The 12,224-nt window shown below is 52.6% G+C and overlaps 2 protein-coding genes across 2 annotated transcripts; both read right to left on the bottom strand.

Moving 5' to 3' along the window:
• Positions 1 to 1,046: 1,046 nt before the first annotated feature.
• Positions 1,047 to 1,787, bottom strand: APOC2 (apolipoprotein C2; the record flags this gene model as incomplete). The annotated part of the gene is made up of 3 exons (XM_084256946.1): positions 1,047 to 1,137; positions 1,439 to 1,589; positions 1,733 to 1,787. The coding sequence occupies 3 exons, from the start codon at positions 1,785 to 1,787 to the stop codon at positions 1,047 to 1,049; spliced, it is 297 nt and encodes a 98-aa protein (XP_084113072.1).
• Positions 1,788 to 3,017: 1,230 nt separating this feature from the next.
• Positions 3,018 to 3,532, bottom strand: APOC4 (apolipoprotein C4; the record flags this gene model as incomplete). Its single annotated transcript, XM_084256945.1, has 2 exons — positions 3,018 to 3,177; positions 3,405 to 3,532. The coding sequence occupies 2 exons, from the start codon at positions 3,530 to 3,532 to the stop codon at positions 3,018 to 3,020; spliced, it is 288 nt and encodes a 95-aa protein (XP_084113071.1).
• Between the last annotated feature and the right edge of the window lie 8,692 nt (positions 3,533 to 12,224).

The raw sequence follows: 12,224 nt of genomic DNA, 5'->3' as shown, positions 1-12,224 counted from the left end.
GCAGGCTTTGTAACCTGTAACCCCCTCCCCTGTAGCCCCTTAAAGAGCCCTTCCTGCCCCAAACCCACCACCTTTCCCAGGTGGTCACACCAGGCCTCCATACCTTCACATCCTCTCCTTTATTGCCCATATGGCTGGCTGAGGTTTTCTTCTCCACTACTTCTCTTGCCCATCCTCTGTATCTCCCCATCCCTGCCCCCAACCTCTCTATTGGTGGCCTCAGGATGGAAGAGCACCCAAGTAGGCACCTAGGAAATGTTCTTAGTATTACTAATAAGGAGAGGAGAGCTAACCAAACATACTACAAAGCTGCAATCATTCAAACCTCTGGAACCAAGCCCAGAACCAATCAATAGCTTTTTTCAGAATCACTCCAAAGCAAAACTGTCTGTCTTCCCTGCTGTGTCTCCAGGGCCTAGTATGAAGCCACAGGAATTGTCATGGAGCACAGAGTGTCCAGGCTTCTCCTCTTGCATCCCAGCCCACCTGGGCACTGATTGCTATTCTCAGCAATGACTTCTGGGCATCAGCACCCACCCCCTCACATCCCATCACTAACTGTTGGACCCCTCACTGCAATGGCACCTTTAAAGGGTCGACCCAGGGTCTGGCACTACGGGAGGCCACTGTCAGTATCTGTGTCCATGGTCTGTCTTTATAGATGAGAAAGCCAGGGAAGGAAGGTTTCTAGTTTCATTATTAGAGTCACTGTTATTTTTCCTCTTCTTATTCCCACTGACCGGTTGAGGCCTCCATCCGTACAATATGTGCCCAAAAAATGTTGGCTGGATTAAATCACTCACCGCCTCTACCAAGCATCTGAGGTCACAGAAAAGTAACCACATCCAAGAGAATAATGTTGGCTTTTTTGTTATTGTTGTTGTTATTATTATTGCTAAGAAGTCAGGCTAGAGTTGGGATAAGATCACGCAAGAGTTGCTAGTATCCTGGAGTCTGGACCACCAACCTTGAGCTCCATGGGCCCCAGCAAGGTCTGGGGAGCCAAGGGATGCTGGGTCTGGGCTCCGCCCCCTCCTCCAGCGACGTTACTGTTCTCCTTTCATCATAGAAAGGAGCTGGTCTGTAAAGATCCCTGCATAAGTGGTCACAGCTGCTGTGCTTTTGCTGTACATGTCCCTGGGGAGAGAGGACAGCGGGTTTGGGAGCTGGTCTCCTGGGTGCAAGAGGGGACAGCCCAGGGATCCGAAATCATGTGTTCTGCCAGAAGTGGTGACTGAACCCCAACTCCCGACCCCCTAGGTAGGACAGGGCTGAGATGTCAGAATCTGGGTTCTGATGGAGTCGGGGGCTAAGGATTGAGCTGCTGGGATCGTGAGGGGGCACCTGCCCTGAGGTGGGAGGGGAAGGGGGCTGGGAATCTGGGGTCCTGGATGTAGGAGAAGTGGGCGCTGGCCCCCTGGTCCTCAGCGAGTGGTACCTGATCTTCTCGTCCATGGCAGTTACGTATGCGTTCTCGTACAGGCCCTGGGCTGCTCTCTTGGCCGAGTGCCAGTAACGGAACAGGGACTCTTGCATCTGGGTGAGCAGGGTGGGGCCAGACTCATCTTGGCTCAAGGCCCCCTGGACCTCTGTGGGGGAGAGCAGGTTAGGGGAGGTGAGTGGCTGCAGCCAAGGGAGGGGCCAGGGCCCAACCAGAATTGAGCTGGGACGATGCCTGCGGCTCACCCCCTCCTCACTGACCCCCATCCCCCCACCCCCATACCATACTCACCAAATCCCAAGAGTAGGAGGAGGAGAAATAAGGCGAGGAAGGATCTGATGCCCATGGCGTCGGGAGACCTGGAAAACTGAGGGTGTGGGGCAGGGGCACTGGAGGTGTCTCTTCCTGGGGTCTCCTTCCTGCTCCCCCCAAGTCAGGTTCCTCATGGGTGGACTTGGGGCTCCCTGTCTTAACATTCCATGGTTCTACTCTTTTGGTCTTCACATCTTAATTCTGACAGCCCATTCATTCCTTCTTGTTCCTCCCCTGAGTACCTACTATGTGACAAGCACAGTGTGCCCTGCTGGGAGCACGAGCAAGGCTCTGTCTACGGAGCCCACGTGAGGGAAGCACAAAGAACAAAGCAGCAGGGGAGGGCAGTGTCGCCTGGGAATATCTCAGCAGAGGGACAGGGTAAGAAACAGCACCCCAAGAGCAAACCACACTCCAGGCTCTGTTCTGCCAGATGCACCTAGGAACTATAGCACCCAGCACCCCTGTAATCACCCACATTTTGGAGATGAGACTTCAAAAAGGGGGACATCAAGACCTGTTCCCCATGGGGGAACAGCGCAGGCAAACAGTCCATGATTCTAGATTCTGGGCCTCTAGCACCAGAATCGAATGTCGTGACCGCGGGGTTCTGACTGTCCCATCTTTGCCCCCTTCCTGCTGGCACCCCGCCCCCATTTTGGTCCTTCTCTTACCGGACTCTGGCGGGCTCTCCTTATCAGCTCTAAATGGGCAGAGAAGAGCTTTATAGCTCTTGAGATCCACCTCCCCCACCCCATGGCCTAGGCCAAAGTCCTGGCCAACAGCATCGCTGAGGGGGTGGGGTGGGGGCAGAGAGGGCAGTGACATCCCCCGAGGTCAAGCCAAGAGGACCACCGATGAAAGTTCACCCCTGAGAGAGATAGGCTGGGTGGGGGCTGTGGCAGGGTTCCTGGGCACCCACGAGGAATGGGGTCTGGGGTTTTCTTCAGATGAGAAGTGAATGAGGGGCCACTGAAGGGCAGGCGGACCCCACCTGCTTCCAGCCTTCAGCCACCACCCCAAACTGAGGGGCCTTGGAGCCTCCCATCCTCCATACCCCACAGCAGCAGGGAGTGGGGGAGGTGCCAGGGGGATTAGCTCCCAGATCCCTTACCCCAAGGCCCCCCATTGTCCCTCCACTGCAGCTACCATTTCCTCTACTCATTAACTGCTGGGGGCGGGGTGACCTCTGGGGTCTTGGGAGGGATCGGACAGGGATATGGATCAGAGTTTCTTTATTGTAGAGTCTGGAGACAAGTTCATCCTATATCCTGTCCCCACAGAAAAGCTGGGGACACATGCTGTGGGCCTTGTTGACGAGGTTGTCCTTGGAGCTGCGCAGCCAGGCCCGTGTGCGGGGCCCGAGGTCCTTCAGGTGGTCTTCATAGTAGGTCTGCAGAAAGCCCTGAAAGGCACTAGGGCCCCTGCAGGAGGACCTCAAAGTGAGACCTTGCTGCCTCCAAGAATTCTGTGCTGTTTACCTGCTCCTCCCACAGACAGGAGTCCAGGCCCCCCGCCCCCTCCCTCAGACAGGAGTCCAGGCCCCCAGCCCCCCCCCTCAGACAGGAGTCCAGGCCCAGCTCTTCCCAAGACCCAGGAGTTCACCCCCCACTCCTGCCCCGCAAGAGTCCCGCCATCTACACACACTCACCAGAACCACTGCCACCTTTCTCTGGTCCTGGTCACCAATGGCTCCATGAACTCCTTCACCTTGCCCTGAACCAGGCTCCAGGGACCCCTTGCTGGCTCTGGTGGGGGACTCGGGGTTTCTACAAGCATTGTTTGCTGGCATTCTAGGTGAGACCAGAGGCAACTTGGGTGGCTGGACCCCAGAACCTCTCCTCCTCCCTGTCCCCCATGCTCACCTCATTGTCCCTCCTGGTGGCCCAAGGTTCAGCCCCTTGCCAGCTCTAAGTCCCCCTGCCGACCACTGGTTGTCTCTCGCCCTCCACGCCGTGGTCCCTGCTGTCACCCCTCTGTCTGCCTGTTGTTGTCTCCCTTATTCTGAATCTCTACCACTCATTCTAGCTCCCCTCCTCATGCCATCTTCACCTCCTGCGGCCCCGTCTGCTCTCCCATGGCCTCTACAATGGCTAAGCCACCTCGCAGGCCATGGGGGGAAAGCACAGGCCCTTCTGCCCTCAGGGATGGAGACTGACTTAATTGAGTCCCAGTTCCCCCTGTGGAGCCTTTCTTGTGCCCACCTGTCTGTCCAGCACCCCTACATGTGGGCAAAACCTCATGTACAGAGAGGAGCCATGACGAGGGCACATGTACACACACGCACACAGACACCCTGTCTCCAGCCCATGGCCTCTATTGAGACTCAGTTTCTCCTTCTGTAGAGTGGGTTGATGGAAGCACCTACCTCGTAGGGTAATGGTGAGGAGCAGTTCACCCCTATGAGAAACTCAGAATGGTGCCGCACACAGGGTGGGCATTATGGACACACTAAACAAAACCTTAAAGGCATGTGCAGAACCCAGACATAGTCACAAACCAGCACACCTGGCCACCTGCTCTTGGGCCGGACACTTGAGTCAGATAAATTACACAAACACCCCATATAGTCACACATGGACACAGTCGTGTACCTGTGTTTTCACAGACACACATTTACCATGACCGCATGACCTTATGCTCACACACACATGGCACATATGCGTACATACGTGTACACACACGTGCATGCATACACCTCCAGGACCATCCACTGGCGTCTGCATCGACCGCACATGCACTCTCCATGCCCAGCTGCTCTCAGCACATCCACCCCAGACGTGCACACCAATCTCCACGCCACAGACCACATCCTCCGGACCCACATGTCTGCAAACCCGCAGGCCACACAGCCATACTCCAGCCCGCACCTCTCCCAGTCTGCTCCTCCTTACCCACAGCACAGGCCAGAACCAGAGCGAAGAAGCACAGGGAAGGCAGGGCCCAGGGCCTTTGTCCAGGGAGGGACATTTCTGGGGGCTTTGTCCCTCTGTCCTTCTGTGCTCAACACTCCAGGATGGGGGATGGGGAGGCTGCCCCGAGCAGAGCCCTCCCCTGGCTGCCTCCCCACGCCCCTTGGCAGAGACTTCAAAGAGAGGTGCAGGTGACAGTGACAGAGGCCATGCCCCCCCCCCCCCGCTGGCCTCCCTCCTTCCCAGCTCCCAGCTCCCCAGCCTGACAGGAGAGGGCAGAGGGCTCTTTGGCCTTCTGTACTGAACCAGGTTGGAATCTGATTCCATCCCATGTGGCCACCCCTCTTTCTGGCCTCAGTTTCCTCCTCTGTAAAATAGGGCCACTGTCCATACTGCAGAGCATGAATTGGAAGTTGCTATAAGAGGAACGTTCTTCAGGGCCTCCCTGGTGGCCCAAGGGGTTATACACCGCACTGCGAAACTATCTGCAGCCACCGCAGCACAAGTTCAGTCCCGGCCTTGGAGCTGACCCCACATGGCGCAGCAGACCTCTCCTGTCTCGCCCGCTGCTCCCCTCAGCAGTGTATCTCAGTAGATCTGCCTGTTCTGCACCCTACTCAGTTTCTGGTAAAGCCTCTCACCCCCGCATCTCTGGCCTTCATCCCAGCTCTTGTATGCATAAATAAATAAATCTTTAAAAAAAAAAAAAAAGAGGAAAGTTCTTCACCTGGAGCTGGGAAATAAAGGTGCTCACAGGTCGTGGCTGTTTGAAATCACTGCTTTCCTTTCTAGGACCCGTAGGCCATCCGGGGTTCAGGACCACACCCACCTTAACCTGTGTGACTGGAGGCAAAGTTAGGCCCTCCTCTGGGGCTCTATTTTTTCATCAGCTAAACGGGGATGGTGCTAAGCACTGCCTTCCACAGAGCAGGCTGGCGAGGCCTGAGAGGGCAGCTCTGGCCACACACAGTAGGAGGTTGTCAACAGCAGCCTCGCTGGCTCTGGCCAAGGCCAGACAGAAAGAAAATGAGCCTGTTTCTCCTGGAGGTCCCGGCCAGGAGACGGTGGAGGGCTTGGCCAGCAGACTGCGCGTGCGCTGGAATCCGTGGTCTAGGGTTGCCAGAATAACAGGACACCCAGTGTGATTGGAATTTCAGATTAATGATGATTTTTTTTAATAAAAGTATGTTGCAATATTGGGAATTTTTTGTTGTTTAAAATTACTTGTCTAAAAACTTGTAAGCTGACTAGAGATCTGAAGCATACAGCAAGGAGGGGGAGGCAGTGGGGTCAAAACAGGAGAGGGAAGAGCCAAGGGGACTGTGGTGATGGATCATGGTACTGTGGTGGTGGTGGAAGTACGGGGATGACACCTGAGGGGAGAAATCAAATACTGCCCCAAAATGAACAACAATGGAAGAAAATAAACACATAAATTTAATTATAAAATAAAATAAAATTACTTGTCTCCAAATTATTTGTTGTTTATCTGAAATTCCAGTTGCCCCGGGCATTCTGTGTCTGCAAGCGGTTGATCTGACTACCTGACAATCTGACAGCTGTACCAGGCAGTCCAGACCCAAAGGCTTCTGAGAACACTGTGCATGGAGGGGGGAGGCTTACCTGGGCTTTGGCAAACAGTAGGTGCTCAGCAAATGTTCCTTGGGGCGCCTCACAATCACCAGCAAAGTAAAAGCTCCTAGAGTTTGGGGTAATGCCTATTAGTCATGGTGGCTCAAATTGTGAATAAATTTAATGCCACTGACTGGTAGACCTGAAAAAAAAAAAAAGAAAATGGCCAATTTTATGGTTTTTGCTATAATTGGGAGAAAAATCACCATGCCGAATGTTATGAAAAACCACCCCACGTGGGTTCCAGAGTCTGACTCCACCTCATTCCCACTACAAGCTGCTTACCGCCTCCAGGCCTGTTTCTTCACCAGGAACGGGAGCCTGTGAACTGTTTACCTGGAAGGGTAAAGGAGATTGCAAACATAAAAGAGCAGTGAGCAGCGCCACAATCCATGAAGCCCCTCAGTCAAGGTCAGCTGCTGTTTCCTAACATATTTCCTGAGCACCCACAAAGCACCAGGTGCCCTTGCAGGACTTTAGCAAGTTAACTCGGGGAATGGACTTGCGACAGCCCTGACTGGCAGGCATCTTTATATTCCCATTTTACAGATGAGGAAACTGAGACCCATGGGGTGTGGGGGTGAGGCCGCTTACCAAAGTCTCTCCAGCTGGCAAGTGGTGAATTTGAACCTGGCCCTCTTGCCTGCACTACCCAAGCCCGTACAACCTCTGTCCCATTCCCCCACCTCCCCACTGGAATTCTAGAGGGCAAGAGGGAGGTTGGAGCAGTGGCGGGGGCGGGATAGGGAGGTTGCTGACCCCTGCCCCAGCTCCAAGGTAAGCATGGCTGTTTGTTCTTTGCTGCCTGCAATGTTTGCCATCTGGGGACAGGAACAGGCTGAATGTTGGACCTCAGAGGCAGCTCAAAAACAACCGCCAGGTGGGGGAGGAATGGAGATAGAGAAGTCACAAGGAGGGAAGTCACAAGTGGGGGTGGAAGTTGTGGGCTCTGAGACCCCATCATGTGTGTGTCTGGGGGTAGGAGCTTCTGCTGAGCCTGCAGTTCTGTGTCTGCGAGATCACGCCGTCTCTTTCTCTTAACACTAGGGTTCCTGCCCCAATCCGAACACCATGCACCCGCCTCCCTTCTGTTATCATATCCCTGACCACTCACCTCCCCAGGGCTTGGGTTGTGGCTGGGAAGTCTATGATGAAAATCTCTCTTTCTTCATTTCTTTTTTCTTCTTCCATTGGGAGCATCTCCATTCACTTTAAAAAAATTTAGCTATTCTTACACCATAAAATTCATCCTTTTAAAATATTTAAGTTTTGGGTACATTCATTAATTCCAGAACATTTCATCACCCCAAAAGGAAACACCCCCCTACCCGTTAGCATTCACTTTCATTGCCTTCTCTCCCAGCAGGGCAACACTAATTTTCTTTTTTTTTTTTAAAAGATTTATTGATTGATTGATTGAATTGAGTTATACATACATACATACAAGCACTGGATACAGTCAGAAGCGCGGGAGGGTGAGAGAATTCACCAGAGCCAGAGCGGGGAGCAGAGCAGGCAGAAGGACCGAAGTACACTGCTGAGGGGAGCAGCGGGTGGCAGGAGAGGTCTGCGCGCCATGTGGGACCCTCACCCAGAGGCCGGGGATCGAACCGGCGCTGCAGAGGCTGCGGGCAGCTTCACAACCCAGCACTCAACCTCTGCGCCACCAGGGAGGCCCGCAACACTAATTTTCTATCTGTCTTGATAGATACCCCTTTTCTAGACACGTCATAGGCATGAGATCCCTCCACAAGATCATGTTTTAACCATTCACTCATGTGGAAGCATCAGTCCCTCATTCCTTTTCACGGCTGTATAATATTCCACCACATGAATACACATATTCACACGTAATGATGTTTGTTACAGACGGACTACATATACCACAGCAGCTCCAATAGGCTGTATCATCTAGCCCAGGTATGTGTATATAGGTTTGTATCATTACACTTGATGATGTTTGTACAATGGCAAAATCACCCAAATACTCATTTCCCAGTACATGTCTCCATCATTGAGTGACATGTGACTCTACCTATGCTGGAGGCACATCTGTTATATGGATTTATTTTTTTTAAAGATTTATTTATTTATGCATACAAGAGCTGGGGTATAGGCCAGAGATGCGGGGGGTGAGAGGATTCACCAGAGACAGAGTGGGGAACAGAACAGGCAGGTTGACTGATATACACTGCTGAGGGGAACAGCGGATGAGACAGGAGAGGTCTGCCTCGCCATGTGGGTTCCTCCCTGGCCGGCCGGGGATCAAACTTGTGCTGCAGAGGCTGCGGATTGCTTCACAGAGCAGTGCTTAACCCCTTGCGCTACCAGGGAGGCCCCTATATGGATTTATTTATTCATTCATTAGTTGATGAACATTCAGGCAGCGTCCACTTTTTGGTGATTTTGAATAATGCCAATTGGAACATCTGCGCACACAAATGTTTGTGTGAACATGTTTGTGGTCCTTGTTGGTAGCTACCCAGGTGTGAAATCGCTGTGTTCACATAACCGTGATTAAATTTTTCAGGCACTGCTAAAATTTTCCAAAGATCACTCATCCATCCATTCATTTTTGAGTTTCATTGAGGTAACTTTATTTTATTGGCATTTGATTCAGAGGTATAGGATTGCACCTCTTCAAATGTATATCATCACAACACACCCACCACTGAGGCATCCACAATCCTTCATGACAGTCCACTGGGGCCCCTGTATGTTTGTTCTTATGCTCCCCCCCTTCATTTTTGTATTCGGTTTTCCATTCATGTGTTGTGTGGCAAACATTCACAGGGAGGCGTGAGTTGCTTAGCACATTCTTCCTCAGTTCGCTGACTAATTCTGAATTGTCTTTCAGATTTCAGTGCAATGTCCCCTCCTCTAGGCAGTACTCTGTGACCCCTGAGGACCCATCCCCCATTCCTGCCCTGCCCGGTGTGTGTGCTGTGGGGACCATCTGCAAGTGCACCTTACTAGGTTTCTGAAAACATGTCTGGCCCTCTCTTTTTCTAGGTATGACCAGGACAATTGGCTCTCTGAGGTCCTGGAGGTATGTTTGTAAGTCTGAGAAGCTGTAAACCCAGAGCCTGTCTTGCTTCCAAACATAAAGTGCTAAAAGGAAAATTGCAGAATTAGAATCAATGAATTTTTCACTGTAATGACTGGCAGTCAAGCATCTACCTGTCAGCTGCTCTGTGGAATGTAAACAGGGGCATGCCTTGATTCAAGAAGTATGGCTGCGCAGGAGTTCAATCCCCGGCCAGGCAGGGAGGTGACCCACATGGCACAGCAGACCTCTCTTGACTCGCCAGCTGCTCCCCTCAGCAGTGTATTTCAGTAGATCTGCCTGTTCTGCTCCCGCTCCCCACTGTCTCTGGTGAAACCTCTCACCCTCTGGCACCTCTGATGTACACCCCAGCTCTTGTACGCATAAATAAATAAATCTAAAAAAAAAAAGTTATGACTGCAGTGACCACTGGTGCCCGGCACAACTCTGGGCACTTGGGGGCACTGCAGGGAGGACAACTCCCATGAATTTGACATCCCAGCAGCAGGAGACCCTGGAGCAGATGAGCAAGGGGATAGCCTGTGATCTGTCACAGGGTAATAAACAGTGGAAAGAAAGGCAGCCAAGGAGATAGGAGACTGTGTGCAGAAGCCCAATGAATAGGGATGGCTTTGAACAGAGACCTGGAGGTGGTGGGCTAAGCCAGGCAGATATCTGGATGTCTAGGGGAAGAGCATTCCAGGCTTGGGGGAACAGCCAGTCAAAGGCCCTAAAGGTAGGTGGAAGCCAGCCGAGGGCAGGTGAGGGTGGAGGAAAGTGACTGAGATGAAAGTGCAGGTGCAATCCCTTAGGTGGGGGTGCGTAGACAGATTGTGCAGAGCTCCGAGACCTAGGATCTCCGGGTTTTCCTCTGAGAGTGGGTTTTATGATCCAAGGAGGGGCACAATCTGACTTCTGTTCTAGCGCGGTCCCTTGGGTGGTTGAGTGGGAAGAGAGGGTCAGAGATTGGGGTGTTGATTGGGGCGGGGGTGCAGGTAACAGTGTTAAGTACAGAGTCGCATTATTTCTCACTTTGTTCTCCACCCTCATTCCTGATCCCCTCCCCCTCCCTTTGCTTGTGTGTGTGTGTGTGTGTGTAGAAGTACGGGGGTGGGGGGTGCAGGCCAGGGCTACGGGAAAGTGAGAGGATTCACCAGAGACAGAGTGGGGAGCAGGACAGGTGGATCTACTGAAATACACAGCTGAGGGGAGCAGTGGCTGAGACAGGAGGGGTCTGCTGCACAATGTGGGGTCTGCTGCACCTGGCTGGGGATGGAACTCAGGCCTTAGAGGTGATAGGGTTAGGGTTAGCATAGAGACTTAACCCCCAGGCCACCAGGGAAGCCCTTCCCTCTGCTCTTAAATGTCTTTCAGATGTGTTTGGCATGCAGCTCTCAGAAAGAACCGGCCCGCCTAAGGCTGTCCCTTCTCCTGTTGCTTTTTGGTTTTGTTTTTTTTTAAAGATTTATTTATTTATGCATACAAGAGCTGGGGTACAGGCCAGAGGAGCAGGGGTAGAGGATTCACCAGAGACAGAGTGGGGAGCAGAACAGGCAGACTGACTGAAATACACTGCTGAGGGGCGCAGTGGGGAGACAAGAGAGGTCTGCTATGGCATGTGGGCAGCTCCCTGGCTGGCTGGGGATCAAACTCATGCTGCAGAGGCCCAGGCCGCGAATTGCTTCATAGTGCTGTGCTCAACCCCTTGTGCCACCAGGGAGGCCCTCTCCTGTTGCTTTTTGTACTTCGTGCTTGCTACACTGCTACATCTCTCCACCTTGTGCTAGTATTAGCTTGTTCTTTCTGCAGTCACATGGTGTCCTGCCCTTTTTTCTTCTACCCTGCAGGGATGAACTCCCAGGTGGCTGCCAGCTCCCATGCCAACAAATAACAAGGCATTGAGCATCCTGTCTGTCTGCCCTGGTGTTTCTCTGGCCCTGTGCTGGACCAGAGTTGGCATCACTGGGATACAGGGAAAGCCAGGTGTGCTGTGTGCCTCCCCTGGTGCCTCTACCTTCACCACACCTGGTATTTTCCATTCTCCTGCTTCTGCCAGGTGACTGAGGGCAGACTGGTGTCTTCAGGTTGTTTTCATCTCCATGTCTGTGAGTCTGAGTCTCACTCACCTCATGAACTGTCCTTTCTGCTCCTGCTTCTTTCTGTCCCTGTGCATCTCTCTGGCACTGCAGGAAATGATCTGAGAGCTCTCCTGGGGGCTTCTGAAAAGGCTTGGAAAATAAATGGATAGACTCCAGAATGCTAGAAAATGGGTACGTAGGAATTAGTGTTTGTTTGTTTAAATTGGTATAGAATAGACTGAGCTAGCCAGTGGCAGCAGGACTCCCCATGTCCAGGAGAGATCAGGAGCATTCTGATCTGCTGGATAGAATGAGAATGACACCTGGGGGGATGTGGAGTCACAGCAGGAGTGCAGGCGGGCCAACTAGGGGGGTAGGGAAGTGGGGTAAGAATGTGGCCCTGGAGATGCAAACTGGTGCAGTTACTGTGGATATAACAAGAGTGGAATGTCCTGTCCTTAGAACATCCCAAAGAGAACTACCAGAGGGGCCAGTAATCCCTCTTCTGGGTGTTTCTCAAAAACAGTGAAAATACTCACTCAAAAAAAAATGTGGGGCCTCCCTGGTGGCTCAGGGGTTAAAGACACAGTGCTATCAAGCTGTCACCAGCTACTGCAGCAGAAGTTCAATCCCCAGCCGGCCAGGGAGCTGACCCACATGGCACAGCAGACCTCTCCTGTCTCAGCCGCTGCTCCCCTCAGCAGTGTACTTCAGTTGATCTGCTTGTTCTGCTCCCCACTCTGTCTCTGCTGAATTCTCTCACCTCCCCTGCAACTCTGGCCTACAACCCAGTTCTTGTATGC

The sequence above is a fragment of the Talpa europaea genome (genome assembly GCF_964194135.1).
Source record: "Talpa europaea genome assembly, chromosome: 16".
Classification (NCBI taxonomy): Eukaryota; Metazoa; Chordata; class Mammalia; order Eulipotyphla; family Talpidae; genus Talpa; species Talpa europaea.
Note: the sequence above shows the minus strand (reverse complement) of the source record. Positions and strands in the feature narration are given on the sequence as shown.